Source organism: Equus przewalskii, chromosome 2 (genome assembly GCF_037783145.1).
Source record: "Equus przewalskii isolate Varuska chromosome 2, EquPr2, whole genome shotgun sequence".
NCBI lineage: Eukaryota > Metazoa > Chordata > Mammalia > Perissodactyla > Equidae > Equus > Equus przewalskii.
The window spans coordinates 17,242,317-17,251,736 of NC_091832.1; the positions used below are offsets into that span (position 1 = coordinate 17,242,317).

General features: G+C 49.4%; 1 protein-coding gene across 35 annotated transcripts in view; it reads right to left on the reverse strand.

Moving 5' to 3' along the window:
• Nucleotides 1–2,745: 2,745 nt before the first annotated feature.
• Nucleotides 2,746–9,420, reverse strand: part of NFYC (nuclear transcription factor Y subunit gamma) — a 64,006-nt gene continuing 57,331 nt past the window's right edge. For 16 of the 35 annotated variants that reach the window (XM_008522633.2, XM_070610127.1, XM_070610140.1 and 13 more), the window contains 3 exons: nt 7,408–7,515; nt 4,900–4,959; nt 2,746–3,649 (listed from right to left, as the gene is read on the reverse strand). In XM_008522633.2, coding sequence (XP_008520855.1) covers nt 3,530–3,649; nt 4,900–4,959; nt 7,408–7,515 — 288 coding nt within the window. In that variant the 3' untranslated portion in view covers nt 2,746–3,529. Of the gene's footprint in view, nt 3,962–4,899; nt 4,960–7,407; nt 7,516–9,420 lie in introns of all 35 variants that reach the window. The other 19 variants (XM_008522629.2, XM_070610142.1, XM_070610113.1 and 16 more) reach the window with 2 other exon arrangements.

The window sequence follows — 9,420 nt, forward strand, 5'->3', positions numbered from 1 at the left end:
CCAGGCATTGGAGCCAGTACATTCTGAAAACATGGAGGTGAGTTCAGGGGCCAGTGAGTAATTGTGACAGAAGCATAGAGTGTGGGAGAGAGGAGAGTGGAAAGACACAAAGTTGGTGAGATGGGAAGGGCAGTGAATTAACTTGGGCTGTCAGAAAGTCCTTATTAAAATCTAACCACCTACCCTGATGTAATACTCTGGAAATGGTAGTGTTTCCAGTCCTGTTGCCCTAGGGAGGCCCCTCTCTTTAAAAGTTAAGGGTCTTGTCTGGAAGAGGGTTAAGGATCTAGTACCTATTGAGAAAGGGGACAGTCCTACCCCCATAGCTCCTAGAATTGTCTCAAGTTGGCCAAGGGTAGGACAGGGCACCTCCCAGTCTTGGGTGAGTTCTGCACGCTGCCCCCTTGTGGCTCCGGCAGAACTGAGCAGCAAAGAGGCCGGCGAGGTGGTCTGTTCACAGTAGGGGCCCCCAGTCTCCTACATTAGCCTCCTGGAAAGTTAACCCAACCACCCGCTGTCCACAGACGAGACCCAACTGCTTTATTTATTCCACATCAGCTAGTGGGTTTGGGGAGGCAGAGTAAAGGGAGGCAGGTCACATTTTGTAAAGCCTTGTTCTTACAGCCTCACCCCCCACCCCCTTTGGCCAGCTGAGTGTGCACAGGGAGTCATGAGACCAATGTTTTGGTTTCAGCTCCGCCCCTCTTCATGGAGTGACCTTGGGCAAGTCACTGTGCTTCGCTGGGCCTCCCATGTCTCCATCTGTAACACAGGATCACAATCCCTCTTCCTGTCTCCCCTGCAGGGTCATTGTGAAGATCATTGGGAGGACGGATGCTGCGAGTGCTAGGAAAAGTGTCTACAGAATGCTCCGGATGTAAGGGGATCGTGCTGGGTATTAGATAGGGGCTCTCTTGGGCTGCACCAAAGTGTTTGTTTACACCCTGATGGGCCTTGCTGGCGGGGAAATTTAAAGGGAACGTGCTCAGCAAGGAAGCTGCTTGCCAATCACAACTGATCGAAACATCTCCAAAATAAGAATGGACGTCTATGGGAAAATGAGGACCCATTGACTAGCCTGATACTCCACTACATTTGGGTTTTCAAGGATGAGTCGAAGAGCAGTAAAGTGGGACAGTGCTGTGGCCTTGATAATGGGGGGTTAGCTAGGAAATGAAATACCTGAGCTTCAAACTATTCTCTGAGGCCAGCAGCCCTTGCGTGCACTCGCACTTGCTCTCTCTCCACGTGGGGCTGGGCATGCGGCTAATCAGTGAATAGATACTTGGCTGTCTCACTGAGATGTATTTGGGTCCAGGCAGTGGGAAAGGCCAGATGATCCCCTGCAGAGAAAAGTCCAGAGCTAGAATAAAGATAACGGGATACAGGACAAGGGGCATTCAACTTGGGAGTCAGAAGCCTGTAGGGCTGCCCCAAACTCAGTCACAGGGGCAGACCTACTGACTTCTCATGGTGACAGTCCCACCTGCCTCACCCACCCTGATGATACTGGAGGGGTACCATGTAGTCAAAACCTTAAAACCAGGAAAACCTTTGCTTTTGCAAAAGAATGTTATTTTTCTTCCTTTTATAGTGTGAATCTCTTACCTGGTCCGGTCTCTTTGTTTTGGCGGCCAGGAAGCCCAGGATCAAAGGTGAAACCTAATTCTAACAACTATGTAGGTTTTTATGGCCAGAGTATTTGTGTTCTTGTTTTCTAAGATCCTGATTTCCTACTCAATTATATTCTTCCTTCCTAGACAAGTAATTCTAATTTGTCATATTTTATTTCATTGTGTACTGTTTTCAAGGTAAGCCATCTTAATTGTTCTGGTGGAATAAGGCAACGTACATTTAGGTAAATGGTTGAAAATGGAATAGATGACAAAGATATCCAAGTACTTGCCATGGTTGACAGTGGTGGATATTTGGGGAATTATAAGGGCATCAGGGTCAGAGTTGAAACCATCTAATATTAAAGCCTCTTCCCCATCAACGCCCCCTCTCCCCCCAGTGCCTTAAAACAGTCCCAAAAAGAAGGGAATTGCCCAAGGTTTTATGGCATATTACTGTCAGAGAAGAAATTAACACCTACTTTTCTTGGCACCTAGTTCTCTGCTCTTCCTATGACAATAGGCCTCGTTCTAGCTGAAAGGATGGCATTCTGAAGGTAAGAAAGATGGCTCACCACTGGCCTCTACAGCCAATGAGGAAGTGAAATGCTCTCTTGAGTCTTCCTGCTTCAATTAATAGGAAGCAGGCCCTGGCTGTAGAACCCTTCTGATATGCTGGCTGACAAGGGGCTTGGGCTGCCCTCCATGGCAGATGCCCCTGGCCATGGCCACAGCAGGCATCTCAGAGTGCCAGCCTACGCCAAGGCAGGAGTGGAGGGATTTGCTTGGGTCCTTGTTTGAAAGACAGTGACAGCTTTTCCCATGAGATGCTCTCTGGACTCTCAACCAAGGAGCCACAGCTCAGTCTGGCCCACATGTGGTCGTCCAGGAAGTTAAGGCAAGCAGGCACCTCGGAGCAGCAACTAGATTCTGATGAAGTTCATTTTATTTTTAAAATAAAGCTGGAGACCTCAGTTTGAATCAGATATGCAGTGTAAATTCCCTTAGCTTTGGACATCCCCTCCTCCCTCCTTCAGAGACACCCAACCTGAGGGCAAACAAACCTTTCCAAGCCTTTCCCAAGGAAAGTGGCCCCATAAATGCCCCCTGACACAGAAACCCAGACTCTAAATTATCTAAAATGAGATTTATTGCATTTCATGCAGTTTGAAGTCCATGCAGCAATGGAGACTAGCACAATTTTTAATGCATTTTAAAAATAAAATAAAAAATGGGTGGGTCGGGGGAGGCAAATGCACAAAGTTCTAGTCTCCTTGGGTCCCCGGGAGATAAGGGTTTGGGAATGAAACCATCCACTCTCTGTGGTGAATGAGTTCATCTCTTAAATGCAAGGAATGTTTCCACGGCCTCTGGATTCAGATGTTGCTAGGGCAACAGCAGTGCATGAGGAGAGGACTACTAGTGAAAAAGAAGCTACACGCGGTCACCTAATTTAATCTGAGGGCAGAACCGGGTGGCAAATCCTGGGGGCAGCAGCTGTTCCAAGAGTCAAGAGATAACATACACCCCCGAAGAGATTTGCTTCTATAAAGAAGTGGCGGTAAGAACCAAAAAAAGGAAAACAAAAGAAATATTTCTTCAACCACACTCTTCAAGAAAATGCCATAAATATGTTATTTAATATTTTCATTTCATAGCATTGGACACACAGCTCAACATATTGAAATATTGATTCCTTGGAGAAAAAAAGGAAAAAAAGAAAAGGAGATAAAAAATATTGCATCTTTCTGTTGGAGAATCTCGGCCCCCAGGCGTGGGGCGTAGTGCACCAGTGTCCTAGCCTGCAGGAGGCGCTGAGGTCGGCTGCGTCCTCTGGGGAGGGACTCTGTGCCCATCGCCCGGGGCTGTATGGCAAAAATTGTGTTGGGTGTCCTTGGCCTTGCCAGCTCAGGCCCTCAGTCGCCGGTCACCTGGGGGGTCTGCCCGTCGGAGGGCTGGTTGGCTGACTGGATGAACATGGGTTGGGCGAGGTCCTGGCCGGCAGGCATGGTGACTTGCTGGATCTGGTAGAGCTGCTGCGAGGGGTGGAGAGGAGAGAGTGAGGTCACCCCTGGGAGAGGGGCATGCAGCTCCCTATGGGCCTCGAGTTGGTTGGGGGCCCCAGATACCTCAACCACCACCCACTGCAAGGCGTCAGAGGGAGGAGGGGATGTGGAGCTCTGCTGGGGTTGGGAGCAGCAGACACAGGAGGCACCACCCCGGTGTGAGGGGCTGTGTGTGGTGGGCGGGGAAGAGGTGCAGGGAGTTGCATTTCCTGTGGCTTTCACTTCTCTGGGCTCTGCCTCTCCCGTTAGCTCAGAGCCTCGAGCTTGCTGCACGCTGTTCCTCTGTGACAAACACAAGCAATTCGAACCACTGTACCAGCAGCTTGGAAGTCAGCATTTCCCCAACTCTCAGTAATCCTCACTGGCAGAGGCAGCAGGATTACCCCCTCTCCTCCTGTCCTCAGAACATCTGGCTTAGGTGGAGGCTACACTGAACCTGCATTTCCTACACGGGCCCAGCTGACGAGGTCACCTGGGATTAAGCACTTACTACAGCCAAGACCAGTGAGGGACGGAGAAGATGCTCACATAGCCACTATGGAAGGTTAGGGCCAACTGGACACTTGATTCCTCAGGTGTCCCTAAAGAAACCAAAAGCCAAGACCCCCTGCCACAGGAGTGCTGGCATGTGAGCTGAGCACCTGGTGCTGGCAGAAGCCAGAGGTGGGTCCTGCTGCCAGCTCCTCTCCCTTCTGGGCAGCAGAGAACACAAGCTTGGGCATGTCTCTGGGACTGAGTGTGAGGGGAAAGGCAGAGGGAAAAGGGAAGATTCTTTCCTCGCGCGAGTTTACAACTACTGAATTCCAGGCACCGAGAGAGCTTGAGAGGGCGAATGTTCTCTGCATTTCAACTAGTCCGTGTTACTAAAAAGCAGCATGGCTTAGAGAAAAACTAGTCCTACAGAGGATGCATTCTAGTCCTGGTTCTGCAATGAACAGCTGAGTGAGCAGACAAGGCACTTCCCATCTCTAGGGCTCAGTCTACTATCTGTACAATCGGGATTGGGGCTATGTAATGTCTAAGATTATTTTCAGCTCCCACAAATCTATAAATCTAAAGGATAGGTACCCTGATTTAAAGACTGTTCTTATTTTAACAATTTCTGTCCACTCGTTAACAGAAGATGGGACAGTTTGCCCTAACCATCCAAACTCACAGATATCACCCACTACTCCCCACAACTCCTCACCCTCTGCCCCTCCCCAGGCTGGGTGTCCTACCTGTCCATCTGTGAACTGGCTGAACTGCTGCTGTCCTTGCTGGACCTCTGTCTGTGTGATCTGTAGGAATCAAGATGACAGAGCAGGCATGTCAGCTGCAGGGTCTCGTCCACCAGCCCACCACCAAGGAGAGAGTTGTGAAGATCAAATGAGACAATGCATATAAAAGTGCCCAGCAGGAGAACTGGCATTGAACACATGCTTGATGAGTAGGAGGAGAGCAGGGGTCCCTCTTCGCCCCCCAGCACTGATGGCTACTCAGAGCCGGCACCACGTAGAGGACCGTGGAGCATGTAATACACTACTTCTACAAGCATCTCTTGTAATGTCCATCTACTCTCCCGCCTTCACTGCAAGGTCTTTCTGGGGCTGAGGCTCAAGCCAAACAAAACACCTTGCTCCTAGGCGCCAACATGACAGAGCATAACATTTATGGTTTAGGCAGAAACCCTAAGAGTGTCTTTCAGCCAGTGAAGGCAGGTTGCAAAACATTAAGCAAGGAGCCAAGTGGTCTCTTTCATTCTTAGAAGGTGGGCTCCAAACCAAACCCCTATCACCCAGATTATCTGACTGGAATATGAAACACCCTGGCGAGCAGGTGGCCTTGGCCCTGGAAGCCCTTGTGCCAAACCCATGAAGTACTTTTTCCGAGAGAGGCCACGTGCAGCCCTCTAGGCAAGGGGAAGGAGGGGCAGCAGGGGTGGAGGGGGCGGTAGCAAGGAAAACATTTATCACATGTACTTAAAATCTTATGTGGGGATTTTCAAAGAAATTTACTGACATGTAGCACTGCATCATAGAATGCCAGCTGCTGGAGACAACCTGGGAGACTAGAAAGAAGACTGACATGTGCCTGTGTGCCTATGTGTATCTGTGGAACATTTGGCTAGTAACGTCCTCTGTGTACCATCTCCTGCAATCATCACAGCCAACCTGCAAGGTAAGGACTGTCCTCTCGAGTGTCCTCACAATGGCCAAAAATCACCGATCAGGCCTGCATGTGAGGCTGTGAGGAGCAAGAAGGGGACGATGGGAAAGCGCCTCTGACTCTCTCAGGTGTGAGGGTTTCTTGCAACTCTTCCTGTTTTGGGTCTATCTCCTCCCACCACTCTATAAGCTGCTTGAGGGCAGGGGCTAAGTTTTGTCTTTACGCTTCTCAGTGCAAAGGAAGTATTCAAGAAATGTCTGCAGAATAAATGAATGACCATGAGACAAATGGAGAAGATTCCTCATAGATGAGGTTAACTGTGCCCTGTGGCCAGCAGGAGTGCCCGTCACATAAGCTGAGAAGAAAGTTTCATTTACCTTTAAATTCCATTTACATTATTACTTATTCAGCATTCATTCAACAAACATTTATGAGCACCTACTAAGTACTAGGTTGTCACAATTACAATCTGTTGTTATGCAGACTCTGACAGCCCCCAGGTGTATCTTCTTGCTTCTCTCCCACCTCTCTGTACATCCAACTCTCCCTGGCTTTAGTTTCTGGTCCCAAAACTGACCTCCGGGAAACCAAGAACTCTTTTCATTTCCTCCCACCCCCATGCCATAAAAGGTTTTTGGACCCCAGGTTAGAATCTTACAAGTTTTTCTTTTTAAAAAAAGAGAGACTCAGAGAGGGGAGTACCAAAGGGGTGGTAACCAGTCTTGAGATGTGATTCCGTGTCACTGAGCCTCAAGGAAATTAATGAAAAGCCCAAGTCCTTCTGCAAGCCAAGGAATGGATTTAGAGTGGACCCTTTAATGATCCCAGAGACTATACGGAGCTCAGAAGCCTTGCTTTTGGCTCATTCCTGCTATTTTTCCAAATGAGATCTTTAGAGGCCTGCTCTACAAACTCAGCTCTGTCACCACTGTCAGTAGACACATCACCAAGAACGCAACAGGGCCAGACAGGTCCAGCTCTTAAACGATCGCTGCTTTTTTTGGGTCTGAGGCAAAGGAATCCGATAGCAATGCCTCCCCGTGACCAGCATCCCCCATCCCCTACAAATGATGCCCACATCCCTCAACCCCCAAGCTCAGGGAAGCAGCCCCCTGAGCACCTGTGGCCCATGGCCTTCAGCGTCTCGGGGCATGAGAGCAGATGAGGGGTCCACGAGGAGGTAAAATCTGAGCAAGCTGTCCAAAGGCAAGGGGGGGTGCCAGAACACAACAGCTCTTCGGGTTTCAAGATGGAAACTCAGCCTGACTAGGAGGCAGTCTGTCAAAACGCTTCCTCTGGTCAGACATGCACACAGAGACATCAGGCTTTCTTCAAGTATCCTTGAGACTTCCTTTGCCTTGCATTTGTGTCCCTTGAGAAGATGATGCTAAGAGAGACATTTTGAATCCAATCCTCCAATAAACCCCATCTGCTCCTTGGGGTGCAGAATAGATGTGCAGGGTGTGGAGGGAAGATGAAAGATGAGCTGGTGGGAGGGCTGCGTGCTGAGCACTCCTTTCCAGTTAGAAGCCAGCTCCTGCTGGTCCCCAACTCAAGCCCTGCACCTCTGTGGCACATACCTGTTGAGCATTGGTGGCAAGCGTCTGGATCTGTCCCTGCACGACTTGGGTGCCTGATACAGGCTGGGCTAAGCGAATATACTGCAGCTGGCCGGCATTCAGCTGCACCTAGGGCAGGGCAGAGACAACAGACCACAGACTGAGTGCAACCTCAAACGGGCAAACTTTCCATGACCAGAGATGGTGACTGTCCCCTACCACCCCCTGAAAAGTTCCTCTTTAAGAGAGGTCAAAACAAGAAAAACCATAACATCTCCACCTCACAAGTCACACAACACAAAAGAAGATATGTTCCCTGAAGGGACTTGGGAAACAGTTCCCAGGGGATCTGGGCACATATGTGAGAACACCATGGCTCCACCCTCAACATTCACTGGCTCTTAGCTGTCTGCCCACAGTTTATCTTAGGATTTTATCCCAAAGACTGCCTGACATGATTGGAATGCTTGTACCCTAAGTGTGGGCCTTTCTCCCCTCCATCCCCACACTTCCCCACCCCAGTTCCCAGGACGGCTGCTCTAATATTGAGAAGAGCTCCAGTGTCCTCCAGGAGACCAAAGCAGACAGCCATCACTCTGCGTCACAGCCCCAGTACTGCCCAACCCCATGCTGTACATGTTGGAAGAAAATGCTGGCCTGCCTTGCCATCTCTGTCCCCAAGAGCCAGGACCAATGGGGGTCTGTGGGACTTTTAGGATCCTTGGTGTTCAGCACTAGCTTCTGGCCAAACACCTCCCAAGGGGAAGCTGAATCAACAAACCTTTCACAGAAAACCCCATCATGGGAAACCAAAGCTACAAAAATGCCCTTCGAGTCCCTCATGCCTAAGATTAAATCTCAGATAATACAATAATATCACATGCTGCATTTAATTGTGTGCTAAAGCATTAACTCGGGCTCTTAACGCTCCAGTGTACCATGCAAGTATTAGTGCTTCGAGCGTGAGGATGAAGAGACGACCAAGGCGGTTACAACGTGAGAGAACTGTGGCTCAGCAGAGAACACAGTCAGCAGAAGAGGACTGCACTCACACTCGGGATTTGGGGGTGAAAGAGGGTCCAGGAGGACTGGCAGATTGGGTCTCTTTCTCTATCTGGCTGCCCAGCCTGTCTCTGTTGCAAAGGTGAGCTTCTTGAGGCTAAGAGGCAAGTCATGCGTCTTTGTCCTGGAGCAAATTTTCCCCTTGCCTTTAAGAGCTAACTTCATTGCAGGGAATTTTACTCCCATGAGGAAAATGCTGATAGGATGAAGCTGCACTCCTGTATGCAGTGTTAAATCAAACGGCTTCTCTGAAACTTCCAGTCTCAAAGAGGATTTGAACTAATAAGAAAAGAGTGACACTGAAGATCTTGGTAGACCAGCATTGTCCGCTTACGATGGAGGGACACAAAATCTAAACCCATTAAGAATCTGGTTCAAAGCAGATAGGGCAAGGCAAGATACCGTGACTTGCAGTCATTTCTTCCCTGAGACTACGCCAAGAGGAGCTCCTGGGAAGTTGTGATGCCAAGCCTAAACTCCCCACCTAAATTCCATAATGCAGCTTCCAGGCGCCAATGTTGAGTTGTTTGTGGGGATGAAGACAGCCGGGTGGAGGCTTGGGAAACCTCATCTGCTGAGACTGACGGTGGCTGGTCCCAGGAGTCAGCAGAACTCCGGCCACGGAGCAGGAGCCGAAAGGCTAAAGCCTGGTCCTAGGAGTGGGGGAAGGTGCACTGACAGCCATGGGGATTTGACATTTCCCAGGTGGGAAGAGCTCTTTGCAAATACTCAGATGTGACTGAAAAGCCGTAAGCCAAATCGTTCCAAGCAGTTCTTAGAAGCAAGCAGCTCTTCTTTTAGGCTTGGGTTAAATGCCTAATTAGATGTCTAATCTGGGGATGCTCTGCCCTTCAGTTCGTCTACCACAAGGATAGGTCTGAGGATCCTCACAGCTTTTTTATGTTAATTGCAGAGCAAATAAGCCTACTCACTGGGCTTTCAAAAGGGAAGCAAGGTTTTCTTCCTGAAGGT